This window comes from Lycorma delicatula, chromosome 8 (genome assembly GCF_047948215.1).
Source record: "Lycorma delicatula isolate Av1 chromosome 8, ASM4794821v1, whole genome shotgun sequence".
NCBI classification, from domain to species: Eukaryota; Metazoa; Arthropoda; class Insecta; order Hemiptera; family Fulgoridae; genus Lycorma; species Lycorma delicatula.
In genome coordinates this window covers 19,045,582-19,064,582 of record NC_134462.1, presented here as the reverse complement: position 1 = coordinate 19,064,582, position 19,001 = coordinate 19,045,582, and the positions used below count along the sequence as shown (strand labels likewise).

At 29.7% G+C, this 19,001-nt stretch overlaps 1 protein-coding gene across 3 annotated transcripts in view; it reads left to right on the top strand.

Annotated features, from left to right (window-relative positions):
* The window catches only part of LOC142329226 (puratrophin-1-like), a 1,606,956-nt gene that overhangs the window by 323,167 nt on the left and 1,264,788 nt on the right, over positions 1 to 19,001 (top strand). For all 3 annotated transcript variants that reach the window (XM_075373630.1, XM_075373632.1, XM_075373631.1), the window contains exon 2: positions 9,991 to 10,533. In XM_075373630.1, coding sequence (XP_075229745.1) covers positions 9,991 to 10,533 — 543 coding nt within the window. The remainder of the gene's footprint in view (positions 1 to 9,990; positions 10,534 to 19,001) is intronic.

Here is a 19,001-nt window from a genome sequence, read left to right as displayed (position 1 = left end):
ATAAGTGGCGAAATTTCTTGAAGATAGTGAAAAATGCGTTGAAGGTTGAAGGCAACTATGTTGAAAAATAATTTTATATATAAAGCCGAAATTTGTCCGTTTGTTTGTTCTTGCATCACGCGAGAACCAACGATTTATTGCTTTCAAATCTGCAGTAGATTTCAAGTCTCGGTAGATTTTACGCATATATTTTTTGTTTAAAATATGTTTTTATCTGTATCAAATATTAATTCTATATTTTTCTTCGTTATACTTTTATAATGCATTATAAAGAAAAAAAGAGATAGAGTATTGGTTGTCTTTTTAATGATTTATACAAGTGATATAATCATAAAAATGGGCGTAGTAGTAAAAGAGTGTTTGTAGGAATGGCAGGTGTTCTTTTATATTTGTCGGTTTGTTTGTTTTTTTTCTTTAAGTAGAATAAAGAAGGATGGAAGAATTAAAGGAGATGGATAATATGATCAAATCACGGTTTTGTCGGTAAAGATGAAGAAAGGAAATGGTTAAAATTAAGGAGAAGACGTCAAGAAGGAGAGAATAAAAAAAAGAAAAAAATCTCTAGCGATCATATTGTTGATATTACTAATAAGCGTGGCATAACTTCAAAAAGTAAACTATGTACAATAACAGATTCAGAGTTTCTCTTCTTTCCGATTGTCCAAACAAAATAGTATTAGGTTATGATGATAGAGAGGGATGTGTTGCTATGTGAAGAACATTTTCACTAATGAAAGTTGAACTTTTGCTTCACGGTCCGATGAATCGTCCATCAGAATATATATATATATATATATATATAGTATGTGTGTGAACCTCCTTCGGCCTTTTTGACTTTTACTCCGGTTGCCCTCCGACAGGACGCCTCGAGGACAATTCGCATAAATTGACCCGACCCAATAATATCTTCTCGGTATCACTTATTCTTAACACTGAATTATGTACACGTTCCTCAACTGCGCTTTTTTAATACTTTTTATATTTTGTATTTTTTATTTTTATTATTTTATTATATAAAATAATTATTATTTATTAATAAAATTCATGATTATATTTGACGTTTACTGTTTTTTAATTACTGATCTCTATTATAGATTACTAGTAACGTTTTTTCAATATTTTATTTATGTTTATAACGTAGTTTCCTGTTTTTTTATTTTTATTTTATTTCAAATAAATTAAGCTAATAATAATTGAAAATTTTTACTGGTATTAAAATCATTTTAATACTTTCTATTTATACAAACGTTTTTTTTTAGTTATATTTTTTAAAAATAATTTTCAAAAAAATTAAAAAAACTAATTCGCTGCTTACAAATGTACATGAATAAAATTAATAATTAAAAAATGTATAAATAATTACAAAGAAAAATATAATTGTTAGAAGAGATAATTAAATTATTAAAAACAAAAATTACAAGATGAAAAAGAAACTTTTGTAAAAGTTTAAAAAAATCTTGTAAGATATTTTTTTTTGCAATCACTTCCGTGTACGAAGTAAATGAAGAATTGAGATCCCGAAAAATTTCGGTTTTAAGATTTCAACGGAAATATCCATTTTGACCATCCCCGAAGTCATTTTGACTAGTTTCAGCGTGACGTCTGTACGTACGTATCTCGCATAACTCAAAAGGGATTAGCCGTAGGGTGTTGAAATTTTGGATTTAGGACTGTTGTAACATCTAGTTGTTCACCTCCCCTTTTGATTGCAATCGACTGGACCAAAAGTGTCGTAAAAAGCCCAACATACAAAACAATTCTATTTTGAACTTTTTCTTAATTGCAGTAATAAGCTCTCATTGAGAGCTTTTCAACGATATATCGTAAGTGGTACATAATATTGAAATAATTGTATTTTACAGGGGAAAGGAAAAAAAGGAGATGAAGTCGGATTTGAACCGATGTGCAAATCCGACTTCATCTCCTTTCTTTTAATTTAAATATATTGATTTATTAATAAAATTATTAACCTCTGATTGTAAAAAATCTCTTCTATAATAACAATAAAAAAATATGAAAAAAAAATCATTAGGGAAATAAAAATGTATGTACTTCTAAAAATGTGTAATGTAATTTAATAGGCGTACAAGGTATGTGGTGTCCACATCAGATATTTTAAAAGTTGAAATGAAAATAAAATTAAGAGAAGTTTAATAATTCTTATTTGAATATAGACAAATAAATTTCTTATGTACAAATTCTTCATGTTATGTACAAATCGAGTTTATATTTGTTGAAAAAAAAGAAGATTTTGATTTTAAAATGTATTTGTACTTTTCAATCAGAATAATTAAACAAATATGGCAAAATATTGCATGACTTTCCCGGCTATTAATAACAAACATTTGAGTTAAAGCTAAAAAACGAAAAAAAAGAAGATATATTTTATATGCATGGAAAATAAATTTAAAAAAACAGATTTTCTAAAAATATTTATAGGTTAAGCTTAACAATTTTACTTAAGTAAAGTTTTCTCTACACTTCTTTCAATAACGGCTAAAATAAGAAGAAAAAAGCAATTTCAAAACCTTTCTGCACTTTAGATCCTAGGTCTATAATTTAAAAAAATTGTAGACATTTCTTGATATATTTATAAATGAACGAATAAAGTTTCAAAAGTAAAAAAAAAAAAAAATTAAGCCGAAGGTAGATAGAACAAAACAAGAAAAAAACGTTCATTTCAATTTTAAGAGATGATTATGTTCAGTGATCTCCCCCAGTGAACTCTGGAATTGATTTTTTGAAAATACTTTTTTTGGATTATTTATAATATACATACTTCAATAAAGTTTTCGCTAAAATGTCTCTGAAGAAAACCGAAATTGTTTTCGTCGCGAATTTTTAAACGAAATATACAGAAATATTTGAGCGAAATTTTTAAAAATCGTTTTCATTAATCCTGAGATACAAGGCCAAAGAGCAGTCCAACACACTTAAGTAGATATGTTTTTTTAGTCTAGCTGAACAAGTTGAATCCTAAAACGTGTAAGATTTATAAAAAAAAGCCGATACCCATTTTTGACATGATCATCATACTTTCCCCTTTAATATAGCTATTTACGCCGGGAAAGTAAACTGGGCTGATCATTAAAAAAAATCGCATTAAAAACCACAAAGAAAATTTTTTACAAAAAAAGTATTTAGTAACTGATGTTATTTTCACTTTCTCCTAGTAATTTTATTGTAATTACATTTCTGTAATTATTTGTAATTCTCCAGCGTTTTTTCACTGTTGGTATATTACCTGAAATTCTAATTGTAGGTTAGTGATTAGGTTGAACGTTTTCCTCTTAATCTTTTCTGTTATTTAAAAAATTTGATTTTTCAAAGTCAATTTTAATTTCTTAATTGAACAATAGTTGTTACGGATGTGTATTAAGCAAAACTTCTGTTACGAAGGATATTTATGGATTGTTGAATGTCATAGTATATCAGGATCTATGAATTATCTGGAAATAATTCACTGGAATAGTCCAGTGAATCCACTGGAAAAATTTGTTCTTACTTGTTATTTCAAATGCTCTATCATCGTTTAATAAGATTTTTCAATGATTGTTTGACCTCGCAGAACAAAGTCCTAATTAACGACACCCTTCCAATCAAAAACAAAAACAATGAGTTAAGTTATTTTTCATGAAAATAATAATAATAATAATAATATATTTATATACTCGTATATATAATAAATCTTTATATATAAAAATGTTAAGTTCGTTTGTGTTCGCTTCAAAAACTCAAAATGTTCTGCACCGATTGAGCTCAAATTTTAGTACGATATATAACCCGCATCAAAGATTGTTTTTATCTATTTTTCGCATCAGTCACATACCCGCGACCGCGAGAAAACAGTTTTTTTAACGGTCAGCTGTGTACCAGTGACCGCGCCATCTGCCGGAAGCGAGTTGAACACTCGCCATACTAGCTAAAGACAACCGCAGTCACGTGTGAAACAATACCTGTTCCCAATTACATTGTTTATTAACAAAAAAAAAAAAAAAACGTATCCACTTGCATCTGATTCAGATTATTATACAATTTGAATTAAATATTCACTTTAATCGAGGTACTTTTGTGTGATCGTGTCGCGATTGAGCTGCGCCTTTCACCAAGCTCTGAATTTATTAGAAAACGACCAACAGTGGGATATATGTTGTACTAATGACGCGTGCAACACTGCACATCCAAACTAAATTCGCGCATTATTCGCAATTATATTGACCGCTTGCTTCCCTTCATTGCCCACAGAGTTATGGGAAAGATATCGATCGCATATAGCTGAGGATATTTTGCATAGAGTACGCCTAGAAAATACCAATATGACCATGAAATTTACAGAAGGCATTTACAACGAAGCATTGATAAATATTGAAGATATTTATCAAGTGCTTAGCTATTTCAAATAAAGTTCTTAGTCAATTGGGAATGCCAGTACCCACCCGAGCTGCGATTGCTTCATTTGATGTGGATTTACGCCGTGAACAGAGTTACAACATCGGTGATCTTCAGTCATATGTCCAATCAAACATTCCCAAATTAACGCGTGAACAGAAAGGCATTTATGATCGCATAATGCAAATGATAAATGACGGAGTTGGGGGGACCTTCTTCTTGGATGCGCCAGGAGGAACTGGGAAAACATTCCTCATTAGATTGATTCTAGCAACGGTTCGATCAAAAAATGACAATTATCCTGTTGCGGAATATTAATCAGCCAAAACTCTGCAACGGCACGCGACTTGCAGTTAAGAAATTGATGAATAACGTAGTGGAAGCAACGATTTTAACGGGGCCTTTCAAAGGTGAAGATGTCCTCATTCAGCGAATACCCATAATCCCGACCGATACACCATTTTAATCTAAAAGATTGCAATTCCCAAATCGATTGGCATTTGCAGTCACAATGAATAAAGCTCAAGGTCAATCTTTACAATTGTTTGGTTTAGATTTAGATGCGGATTGCTTCTCACATGGGCAACTGTATGTTGCGTGTTCCCGAGTCGGCAAACCTTTATATCTACGCAGACAGTGGAAAAACAAAAAATATTGTATATCCACAAGTATTGCAAAATTAAACTTCTATGAAACGTATGCAACCACAATGTGCCACAGCGAAGCGTGGCGGATAGAGATAGTATTATATAATTAATCAACAAATTGATTAATTAACAATTGTAAATAATTGCTTTGATTTCCAAGTTATAATATATTCTCGCGTCTCACCACTTACGATTTTTTAAAAACCTTTTCGTCATCATTTGCCTCATTGTGCATTCGGTAATTTTATCTGGTACTATACAGAGTGTCCCGGAGATGTTGCTAAAATTAAGGGACTGATTCAGGACATCAGAATAAAAACGTTCGTGTGGACAAATGGTCTGTGTTGCTTTTTTAATAAATATTTATATCTTAAGAATTGATCGAAATACGAGGGACGTTCAATAATTAACGAAACAAATTGATACACAGAAAAACGATTTCTTCAATGACAATGAGACTCACAATACTTTTCAACATAGTCTCCAGCAACATTTAGACACTTTTCGCGCAAAAAATCTTTGAGCGGGTCGAATAATTGAAAATCGTTCGGAGCGAGGTCTGGGCTGTATGGAGGTTGTGGCAATACCTCCCAACCCAACTTGTCGAGCATTCTTCCGTTCTCTGAGCGATATGGCGGCGCGCGTTGTCATGCAAAAGAATCACATCTTTTGAGAGTGCGCCCTGACGTTTTCGCCTTATCGCGGGTCTCATTTTCTGTTGGAGCATGTTTGAATAGTACTCACTATTCACTGTACGTTGTTCTTCTAAACAGTCACTAGAAATTGGGCCTTGCTAGTCCTAGACGAACGTCAACATCACTTTACCGGCTGAAGTGTGAGTTTTGAATTTTTTTTGCTGGGAAAATCCGGATGTTTCCACTCCAAGACTTGGCTGTTTGGATTCGAGCACAAAATTGTGTATTCATGTTTCATCACAGGATATTATACAATCTAGAAAGTTCGTTACCTACCGCTTCAAACCGTTCTTTGAGCTCAGAACAATCCGGGTGTATTTATGGGCTTGAGTCAACTGCCTTGGAATCCATCTCGGACATTTTTTTATAATAATATAATAAAATATAAGATAATTCAGCACGTTATAAATGATCGAATGTGCGGTTTGAACACTAATTTTACGGAAACTAGCAATTTGAGAATTTTGACTCTCTTGTCTTCGCGAATAAGATCATTTATGCGATTTTTCAGTGCGGTAGTCGAAACTTCAGCTAGCCTTCCAGAACGGTGGAGATCAGTCATACTTGTTATTCTACCCGAATTAAACTGTTACTTATATACGTTATTGCGGTTTAAACAATTTTCACCGTATGGTTTAAATATTCTTGAATAAATCTCCGCCGGTTTCACATCTTTTTAACAAAAATATTTTCACTCAACGTTTCCTCTTCCGTGTACGCGTTTCAAGAGTAGCTGACATTCTGAAATCAACGAAAGAGATTATGTTTAGATTAATTATGATTGAACAGCTGATTAAATGTATTCCCAAGGTTGCCAACTTGACTCTGAAACCAGAACCTCACTGAACTTTTTTTTAACCTGATTTTAACGATTATTAATTGTTACATAATAATATATTAAATTATTACAGCTGTTTTTTAAAACAAAGTTTTATTTGTTGACAATTGTAACGAATGAATGAATACATGATGTGTTAATTATAATCATTTACTAAATATATATATATATATATGTTTCAAGCGGAGCTGACATTTTGAAATCAACGAAAGAGGTTATGTTTAGATTAATTATGATCAAACAACTGATTAAATGTGTTCCCAAAGTTGCCAAATTGACTCAGAAAAAGTTTCATTGTCATTGAATGAGGCTTTTTTTCTTTACATCAATGCGTCTCATTAATATTATAGAACGTCACTTTTATAAAATTTTCATATTTTTATATACACCCAACAACATCTACAAAATAATTAATTTTAAAAATAAAAAAAATGGCGACCATTAACATTTTTTAATCACATTAATAGTTCTGTAAATATTAGTCTATTGACTAATAGTTCAGTTCGTCTATTCACTAACTGTTGAATTATGGCTGAAATTGTTTAATAAAATCGCAAAAATTATGCTTGAAAACAAGGCACAAGATTGCTACACCGCATAATTTTCAGTTTGGGTCCCTATCGACTACCGGGTAAGGCGGTCCCTTTTGCTAAAAATATACTCTAAATAATACAGAATAATTTTCATGATTAAAAATTCATTTAATATTTAATTTTAATTATTTAAACAATTTTTTTCAATTATATAGCGTAGTCAGCAAAGTGCTTAACTTCATTTAATTAAGGGATTCGACCAGACTTTTTTTAACTGAAAGTTTTAATCTTTCGAATTACTTTTCTTAATTATAATTAACACGTTAATATTAAAAAAAATCGTTTGATCTCGTTTTGAAATAAAAAAATTGTCATGAACAATAGCGGAAAAGTTTGCTAGCCCTTTTTTATTAACTTTTTTATTCTTGGTAACTAGGAAAAACTTCTTAGCCAACATAGGGGGAAAAACATTTCTTTCCTACTATTTAGGAAAGAACCACCAGAAGCTCAGGGTTGTTAAAGGAAAATCTTTGTCCCTCACTCAAAATTTTGTCAGATATGAAGGTATCTGAACAGAATTATAAAAATTGTTTAACCAGAACCTCACTAAAAGATACATCCATTTTTTTAACCTGAACTTCATGATTATTAATTAATATATAATAATATATTAAATTATTACAGCTGTTTTTTAAAACATAAAGTTTTATGTGTTGACAATTGTAATGAATGAATGAATATATGATCTGTTAAATATAATATAATGACTATGTATATATATACTCTTTTAAATAATACCAACGATTTAATTATTTATATTAATAAATAAACAAATAAATTATAATTACAAAGTCTTGTGTACCGCTCGCTAGTCACTTATAATTTATTATAATAAAGCCAATAGGTCAAACTAAACTAATTGTCTTCAGTTATATAGACCCACGACTCACTCACGTTTCACTTTCTGTTCAAGGCTAAAGTAGAATAGATAGAATAACTGCTAAGACCACCCACCCTGTGTCGGTCACTCATTTACAGTCACTCAGTGCAGTGAGTGTGTTTTTTTATACTCGTAATGTTGTATTTAGTTCTATTATGTACTATATATATATATATATATATATATATATATATATATAGTACTTCAATTTATATCTCCATCTTGCTTCCACTTCTCTCCCTCTAAATGGAGTATAAAAAAAATTGATTAATAAAAACAGTAATAAACTGTTAATAAAATTAAATGAAATCACGCATATGGTAAATATATCAACTAAATGTACATAGTATTACAATTATTATTATTAAAATCGTCATTGATATTTTCATAACTTGCAAAAAAAAAATATCACTCTATTTATAGATAACGTATTTTATGTAATATAATGTACCGTTAGAATTGCACAATTAACTGCAGTATCCTATAGAGTTATATATAAATTGTTCCTAGGGGCTTCTTTACTCTGTGGGAAAACAATTTAATTATAATGATTCCTAATAAATAAAAATAAATTTAAAAGAAAGTTTTTTTAAAATATTAAAAAATAATTAAAGAATAATTCTCATTTTGTGTCCGGAATAATGCCAAGGTTATCTTTAAATTATGAATAAAATTACAAAAAAAAAATTTAATAATACAAGTTAAAAGAGTTTTAGAAAAAGAAATTAAAAACAAAACTTTTCTGCATTTTAGGCCCGGGGACTATCATTTAAAAAAAATTATATATTTCTTAATAATTCAATATATTAAGTATAAACTTTCAAAAGGTTTTTTAAAAAAAAAATGTGATGTGAACACCACATAATTTCCTTGTACGCCTATTAAATTACATATATCCATTTTTTTTTTTTTTAAATGAAAAGTTAACAAAATTTTATTTCATTAATAACTAATGACAATTATTCATATTGTTTTTTTTTTTTATTATTATTGAATTATTATCGTAAACTTTTTTTACAATCAGAGATTAATTATTAATACATCAATATTTGTTAATTAAAAAAAAAAATTTTTTTAAATAAACTAAAAAAGAAGATGAAGTCTAAACGATGTGCCCTCCCCTTGCAAGATCCAAATAATTCATTAATTAAAGATTTCATTTGGCTATAACACTGGAACCAATGAAAATAAGTACAACATATCATATATCGTTGAAAAGCTTTCATTGTGGGCTTACGACTGTAGTTAAGAAAAAGTCCAAAATTTAAATATTTTGGAATTTTTTGGGCACTTTTGGTCCAGTCGATTAAAATCAAAAGGAGAGGTGCACAACTACATGTTACAACAGTCCTAAATTCAAAATTTCAGCATTGTCCTGCCAATATTTTTTTTAGTTATTCGAGATATGTACGTACGTATAAACGTCACACGTTATCAGGAGATAATCAGTCTAGGTTGCTTTTTCTGAGAGTAATGATTTTCGTTGTACAGAACATCTTTGGTGAGCATAATAAAGGTGTCATTTATAAGACTGAATATTACCCATGCATGTTACGGATTATTACATATTTTATTACTCGTATGAAAAGTGAAATTATTTATTATTCGTGAATACATTATTTGACTAATTTCATGTTAAAAGTAAGTTATATTAATATTCTAAACGAGAGGAGGAAGTCGTTTTATTCAGGTATTAGATATGACAGAATTTTAAGTTAATGTCGGCTAGTGCACCACCCAAAATCCAAAAATCCCACGCGAGCGAAGCCGTGGGTACAGCTAGTCCTCATACAGTTTTGTATTATTATGAAATATTTTATATTAAACATTTGTTTTCAATCTTACTGGTTAGTTAAAAATTCTAAACAAATAAAACACACTTTGAAAAGATATTAAAACTTCAAAAAAGTGAAAATTTTTAATTAATTTATTAATTTTTTTTTTTCAGGTAACACCGAGTGAAAGAAGTGGTCAACAACAGAATTCACAAGATACTGGTGGAGGAGGTACATATGTTGAGACGTCAGAATGTAGCGCCTGGACATCAGATGATCATTTTAAAAGAGGTGGAAATAATAAATCATTAAGTAAATCAAAAAGAGTTAAAAATTATATACATAAAAAATGTAAAGATGTCGCTAATACATTAGGTGCGTATTCTGATTCAGCATCAAAACAGCCAGAATCAAATCACTCATCTTGGTATATCGATAACGATGATATCGATAAAAATGTTTCCTTAAAACAAAATCTTGCGATCGAAGAAGAAATTAATGACGAATTAGAAGAAGAAGTTGAAGAAATTATCAATAAATTTAAAGATGACGTAAAAGTTGAAGTAATACAAAAAGATTGTGATAATAGGGAAATAAAAATAACCACTGAAGAAGAAAACCCTGATAAAATTTCTGATGATAAAAATAACGAAGATGAACAAATTAATCAAGAACAGAATGATCAACAACTTTCATCACTTCCTGATGCTATTCCGGTAAGCGTAATTTATTAATTTATTATTTAATTTAATTCTGTTCTTCTTAGTTTCAGTGACATAATCTTTGTTGCGATTAAAAAAATAATACTTTTGTAATTGTTTTTTAAATGTCAACATTTAGAAATCATTGTCAAGTTTTAATAAAAATAATTCTAGAAACAGAGATAGAGAGTGGAGTAGCTTCTCGGCGTTTCATACTTTTCCAGGGGCCCGGGTTCGAATCTCAGTTACGAATGACATTTTTCATTTGCTAAAGTTGCCGAATTCCGTGGCTGAGTAGGTAGTCTTTCGGCATTTCGTTAGGAGGTCCTAGGTTCGAATCCTAGTTAGGCATGATATTTTTTCATATGCTATCAATTTCCATACGGCTAATGAGCATAAAAAAACATTTTTCCTAAGTTCATGCTTCAAAAAACTTCTGTAATGAATTAATTCATCATTACATACTAACACTTAAATTAGTGTTGACTTTAAAGATTCGATTTGCTCATATAAAAAAACAATTGTTCTCAAGAAACTTAAAAAGCGAGAAAGCTGTCTCTTTTTAAAAAAATACTAAGCCAATGAGGAGAAGTTCTGTAAAGGTTTCTACTAAGCGTTAGCTAAGACTCTATTGTGCGAACGGAAGCACTTATTCAAATTCTTTTTAAAAATGTTCTTTTTATTTTACATTTAACATTTTTAAATTAATTTTCACGTGATTAAATTTTGAATATTAGAAAGATAATTCAGGGTGATATGCAGAGTGGGACAGAAACCTGACGAATTTTGATTAGTTACTGCGCTTATGTTCTTGTTCTTATTGCTTGTTCTATCGTGGGTAGGTGTGGTAGTTGCTATTTCAACCACCATAGAACCGTGGAACACTACGCCTTCGCTTTTGCTATGGGAACATTTAAAAAAAAAAAACATTGATTCTGTCTTGCTCACGCAAAAAAGATTCTGACATCTTTCCAATGTTAGCCACCACGGCCCTTTGTCTTCTCGTAACCCAATCACATTGTAGGTGAAAAATGTCAGAACTAAGTCATCATAAAAAAAAAAACTGTCGGGAAGGCAGGGCGAGATCCGCATGAAATCGGAGAACATTGAACAGGTAACGTAGGCAATTGAAGCTGGCCCGCAATGTTTGACAGCTCGATATTTTACCGCATTGAAAATTTCCAAATGAATTGTCAGAAGAATGACTTGAATTTCCATCCCTATAAACTAAGTTCAAGAATTGACATCTCTTGATCGGTAACAAGCAGAATTATTGCAGAGATTATCTTGAAAATGACGATAAACACTGTAACTCTTATGAGTGTCGAAGCCCACTTCCACTTGTCGGATTGTACTAATAAACAGAACTTGCATGATAGCTTCATGAGCGTCCACTTCATGCAAATAGATCACAATGTGATGTGAGGGTGGTGAAATTTGGGGTTATCGGCCCATATGTTTTTTTGAAGAGGACGGTTAGTTGGTTACAGTGAATTTACTATGGAATACTTCGATGTAGCACGAACTTTTATAAAGCAAAAGACGCATAAACGATCCGAACTGTGGTAACAAAGATTGAGGTAACTTTCCAAATGATTAGAATTTCGACAGAAGTGTTAAAATCGATGTTTCCGGAACGTTTAATTTCGGTACGGGTAGATATCATCTGGTCATCTTGTTTAACCGATTTTTCTGTATGTAACTTCTTTTTACCAGTTTATTTAGAATCTAAAGTGCACCCTGGAAAATCTGTTTCAATGCTAAACTAAAGAAGCGATTCAACGCGAGGTGGCCGCTATGTACCACATTCTGCCAACTTGACGTTTTTTTGGTAACCAACTCTAGCAGTGTGTGGACCAAATGGGCTATATTTGCAAGAACTATTCTATTCATAATGTTTAGAAAATCTATTTTAATCAATAATGACATGTATTGATTTTAAATAGAGTACCTGAATAAAAACGAACTCTTTGTAATAACAAGGTTATATTATTCTAAAGATTTCCCGTATTTATATCATAAAGCTACAGCAATCCAATATGAAGCGATTATGTCAAACAAAGTTTAAAAATCTAAGTATCGACTTACTATGATATTATTGATTTAAAAGGTTTCCACTTATAGCCATCAAAAGTACTCAGAATTACAAACAACGCGAATTCATATTTGTACGGAAGTTTAATGACTGTTTTTTAGCAGAAAGGTTATGCTTTTTTTGATCATATAATGACTCGTGATGAAACCTGGATTTATCATTTTGAGCGGGAATTCGAACGTCAGAGTGTAGAATGAAAACTCAGAGTATTCTGGCCATAAATTATTCAAAATCTACACGTCAACCGGTAAAATAATGTTAATGGTGTTTTGAGAATATAAAAACTGAATTTATTTGGAATATATGAAAGAACAGCGTATGTATCTACAGTAAATGGTATTTTTACATGCTAGAAAATAAAGTGGCTTCTCTCTCAAAATGGGTAATTCTTCTGCACGATAACGACTGGACAACAATCTGCACAAAACCAGATTGGTATGTGTTGTCAGATTAAGAGGTTTTACGTGGACCAAATTAGGGATCAATGAGCGGGTAAAACATTCAGTACAAGAATGGTTGAGACATCAAAGTGAACAATTCTTTACTATTGTAATACGAAAGCTCACAGAAAGATGGGAAAAGTGCGTAAATGTTTCCGGGAATTATTTATTAATAAATTAGTTTTATTGTCATTCAATAAATAATCGGATTTCTAAAGTCATTTGTTTTTTAATTTTTAAATGACTCTGGTGGTGCATAATTTGTAGGAGTATTATTAATGCATGCATGCATTCCTATGTATAATGTAAATTTTATGTACTTTCGAATTTTCCAGATCGATTTCAGTTCTGTACGATCGAATAATTAATTGATTTAATCCGGATTATCGATCGTATATTCAGAGGCAATGTTTGGTTATAATTAATGATTAATTGTACAGATTACTTTTTTAGATTATTTTTTTAACAAGCAGTGTTGCCACTTTGTAAAATGACGTATAATTACTGTTTTCAGTCGTGTATTAGTATATGTTATTGTGGTGTAATCTAATCCTATTAATTCTTATTTCTTCTTTTAATTCTTTAGTTCTTTTCAGGCCACTTCAATAAATATTCATTCCTTTCTATACATTCAATCGGATATTAATTAGATAATGGCACTGTATAACAAATGAATTAGAAAAGAAAGGGTAAGCAATGTACACTATAAGATTAACTGTATGTACCCTGGTAGGAGGGCTCTTATTTTAATTACTAACGACCGACTGTAAGGTTTTACAAAGTGTATAAAGTGAAAGGTTAATTTATTAACCGGATATAAATCAGGCCTACCGACTTGGTATAAACTACAAAAAAACGTATAATAAAAAAATAATAAAAAATAAATAAACAACACTATGAAAGACTAAAACTGTTCTAATAAGCAGATTTGTATGCAAAATATCTCGGCTCCTTTCTTCTTCTTCACAACTGTTCACGTTTATTTATTCTCTTTATCTTTCATTATCTTTCTCTCTTTCATTCTTATTATTACTTTTTTTTTAAACGTTTAACAGAACTTACTTTTAATTGGACACTACCTCTCACTTAACTAAACTAAGCAAAACTCCTTCACAACTGTTCATGATTACGAATGAAATCTGACACTACGGTTTTCTCATTATTTTATTGTAACATAACACTTTTAACAGTGTCAAAACTAACAAAAAACAGTATTCTATATTATAAACATCACTTTCAATTATATATATATATATATATATATATATAATTTTTTATTTCTAATTTTGTTTTTTTTTTGTTTTTTTTTTTTTTTATAAAAACATTTACCAACCATATAATTAAATTTATATATTGCATTAATAAAAAAAAAAAATGTTGTAAATTAAATTAATGTAAAAAAAGATAAACTTTACCATACATGGTTTAACTTTTACTTTGTATAAAATTTCTTATGTTACATTAAGTTTCAGAATATATCTGGATTTAAAAAATTCACGAATTAACTACTTTACTCGTACGTACTAATTTATTGTGATATAAATAAATGTTCGTTAATTTAACTAAGAACTAACTTCTTGTTTTAGCTACTTAAACTATTTTTTTTTTTTTAACTTTTTGTGAAAATAATTGCTAATAAAACCTAGTTTTAATCGTGTACTTCTAAAATTTACATAAAAATGAACGGTTAATTTGAAGTATGTATTTTAGAATTTGAAAATCAGCATAAATAATAATAGGGGTTTTCTTTAAAATTGGCAACGATTAAGCTGAAAATTTAAACAATCCTTCATTATTAAAATTAAAAATTCCATCGAATTTTAATTCGATGGCCGAAATTCCATCGAATATTAATTTAATTTGTTTAAATGTATCGTAAAACGTGGCCCTTCCCAAAAAAAATGGATAATATTTTTAGGATTGGACTATTAATTATAAGATAAATTTATAGTTTAATCTCTGCAAAAATGTAGTAGAATTTGCAAAACATATACACTCTGAACACTTGAGTAAAAAATATAATTAAAAAAAGGAATTGAAACCAAGTGGCTGAAGTAAAAATATACATAAATATTACTTTACATAAATACTTACATACATATTATTTTTATAAATAAGTTTATTATCGCCAGCATATTAAAAAGATTGTAAAATTAACAAAATAATAGTTTATTTAGCAAAAAAGTTTAATTTGATTGAATGGGACATCAAAAAGTTTATAAAATCTCTTTATTTAACAATTCTTTATATGTAATTCCATAAAATGAATTATTCTGATTTAAGTTAAACATTTTCTCATTCAGGTTATACCTTAGAGAGAAATAATTTTTAAAATTAAATATTTTGGCTGAAACAACGAAAAGAAAAATAACATTTTTTTTTATTAAATTTTTAGCAGAGTTTTATAAAACATTTTTCTTAAAAAATTTCCAGAAAAACATAATGATATTTAAAATTTATATATATTTTTTTAAGATTATTAAAAACTTACTTAAAATGATGACCAGAGTTCCCTTCATGCATCCTTTTAGTAAGTTATTCTTCTTTTAAGACCTCCTCCTAAGCCATTTGTTCTCAACGTGGGCGATAACACCCTCTTGTGGGCGTTGAAGACCTTCAGGGGGGACGGTAGAAGGCGCACAGAAAATAGAGGCGTTCAGGCGGTCTAGAAGGGCGATGACTGATAAAAAATAAAATGCCAAAATTATGTTTTCTTGTATTTCAAAGGGACACCTATATTTTATGATAAAAAATGAGTGTATTCAAACTATTTTAACTTTGCAACTAAGAGGCATATAGAAACGAATGAAAAAAAATTAAAAGCTTGAATACTCTTTTTAATTGACAGTATTCTCCAGATTTCAAAAATCAACAAATTAAAAAAAAATCAGTGAGAAGAAAAGTTTTAAAAATCTGAAAGTTTTTCTTCGTGTTGAATCGAGCGCATGGAGGAAACGAAATTTTTTTAGTAAACTGCATTAAAATCGTTTAAAACCTTAAGACTTAGCTTTTTCTCTTTTGTATAACTTTCTGCGATATAGTTGTAATTTTTTGAAAGCAATTTTAATAAAAATACTTCCAAATATGATGAAATATGCGTTTTTTAATTACTCTCAAGTAAAATGTAATTTTAAACTCAGAAATAGGATATGCCACTTTTAAAAACTATAATTACAACTTTGTTTAAGAGCGCATCTTAAAAACAGCAATTGTAATTATTATTTTTAACGGATAGTAAGTTTAAAAATTTTGGAAAGGCGCGAGAAGATTTTTGATTTTCAATTGGGCGGTGGGCGAAAAATTTTTAAAATGAATGTCCTAAGCGAAGGCTGGCGATACACGTAGCCAGCCAGCTTCTAATGTGATGCTGAATTTTACATTAAACAGAGCCGTGCCATGTGAACTCAAATGGATATCCTTCAGAATCTTTAATGCAGTGGTTTCCCGTTGCCTTCTGCATCACAACGTCGTTTACCAATTTAGGTTCTTCCGCCAGAAGGATAATAAGTGTTCTCTATCCGTTCCATCCACAAAGAGGCTTTTGACACTTTGTAGAGGAGATTTTCTTATCCCTAAAGATAATTGGTCTTTTTGTACCAAGTATTCTCACTCGTTTGCAGCCTGAATATAACAACGTGCTATAAACAGCCTTTTCCGCCTTTCTACCAGGGGAGGTGACTCTCATGTTCAATGATTTGAACATCATTGAACATTTCTCAGCTTTTCTGGAACTCTAGAGAGACTTTTAATAATTACTTGCCCGTAGTTTTGCTAAATATATTATTTCAAATCGCATGAGGTTTTTAGTAATTACTAAAAGTTGTACTGAAACTTGGGTGCTATGTTTTGAAGAGAGTTGGACATCAATTTAATGTTTTTAAGCTTTTATAGACCTAAAAAGAAATTGTAAAAATACATTTTTTGACACAAAATCCCTCTTCCAATTTGGTTATTTTATTTATATTATTCTCGATAATTTTTTTATTAGAAAATTTAAGTAAAGAGGCAAAATTACGCGTACTAATTTAAAAAAAGTAAATTTTAAACTAGATTGTTTTCTGGAATGGGTTTATATTTTAAATATATTTTTTTAAGGCTAAAACATTATTTAATTAAATATTTATAAATTCCAACCCATGTAAATTTTAGTAATACATAAAATAAATATTTCCCCGTTCACGATTAAGATTTCTTTTTTTTAATTGAAATCTAATATCTTACCTAAGTTTATCTTACCTAAGTTTTTATCTTATCTACGTTTTTTTTTTGTCTTCAGTAATTTGACTGGTTTGATGCAGATCTCCAAGATTCCCTATCTAGTGCTAGTCTTTTCATTTCAGTATACCCTCTACATCCTACATCCCTAACAATTTGTTTTACATATTCCAAACGTGGCCTGCCTTCACAATTTTTCCCTTCTACCTGTCCTTCCAATATTAAAGCGACTATTCCAGGATGCCTTAGTATGTGGCCTATAAGTCTGTCTCTTCTTTTAACTATATTTTTCCAAATGCTTCTTTCTTCATCTATTTGCCGCAATACCTCTTCATTTGTCACTTTATAGCACCACATTTCAAAAGCTTCTAATCTTTTCTTCTCAGATACTCCGATCTTCCAAGTTTCACTTCCATATAAAGCGACACTTCAAACATATACTTTCAAAAAACTTTTCCTGACATTTAAATTAATTTTTGATGTAAACAAATTATATTTCTTACTGAAGGCTCGTTTAGCTTGTGCTATTCGGCATTTTATATCGCTCCTGCTTCGTCCATCTTTAGTAATTCTACTTCCCAAATAACAAAATTCTTCTATCTCCATAATCTTTTCTCCTCCTATTTTCACATTCAGTGGTCCATCTTTGTTATTTCTTCTTACAAGTTACTAATATATAAAACACCACACTAAAATTACATTATTTTGAATAAAATAATTCTCAACATACAACATAAAACAGATAACATTTCCATTCGCAGATAAAAAATTATGTATCCGACCGTTATTACTATTTTTAAACTTAAGAGTTCTTACACTTTTCTTTTTCATTGTTTATAACTATTCGAAGTTAAACGCGACAGTTGGTTTCGACAAGTGGTAATAAATCACATAGCTCTCCTTAGAAAAGATTTTAATACTTTACGTAAAACAATATAAATTCCGGTCTGGACGTACGTGATACAACTTTGGAAAACCGGAAATTCTTCAACATATTGAACTATTCCAAGGTTTTATGGAGTGCAGTAGTATGTCAGGAATGAAATATTGCTCAGCGGTTTTAGATCTCCTAGACAAGAGCTCTTAGACATTGCAAGTCGTATATAGTCGATTTTAACATATAAATTTAATTAAAAAGAATTCATTAATGATCCACGTAATAGATATAAATGACACGTTGGATTAGTAGTAATTATGAGTAATTACATGTAACACTTATGTAACGTGTAACATTTATGAGTAACTACATGTATTATTAAGTAACTAGTGTTGTTTTCAACAATAATTAAACATTTATTATATTTGCTAAAGTTTTTACTAGTAAAAATAAAATTATTGCATAATGCACTACTATTATTAAAAAGAAATACCACAATATTCAAGAATATTTATATTTCATTTATGAAGATAAAAATCGCCTTTCAGGAAGTGATTGTAATTCTAAACTTAACAAAGTTGATTTTTAAAGAAGATTAAAATCTTAAATGTTTGAAGGCTACGTATAAAATTAAAGATTCAAAAAAAAATTTCCTTTGCTATGCAGTAGGAAGTGAAGGGAATGTGTAATAATTCCAGTTAGCAAGAATTCCCTTTTACTTTTCACTTCATTATCAAAATAAGTTTGATCTGTATGCCTTTATAGATGTCCCACCATCATCTAGTTATTTTTTTAATTTGTAAAACCTAAAAAAAGTTTTTTTTGAGTTATATCGGGGTATCGACTTTTAAAGTCA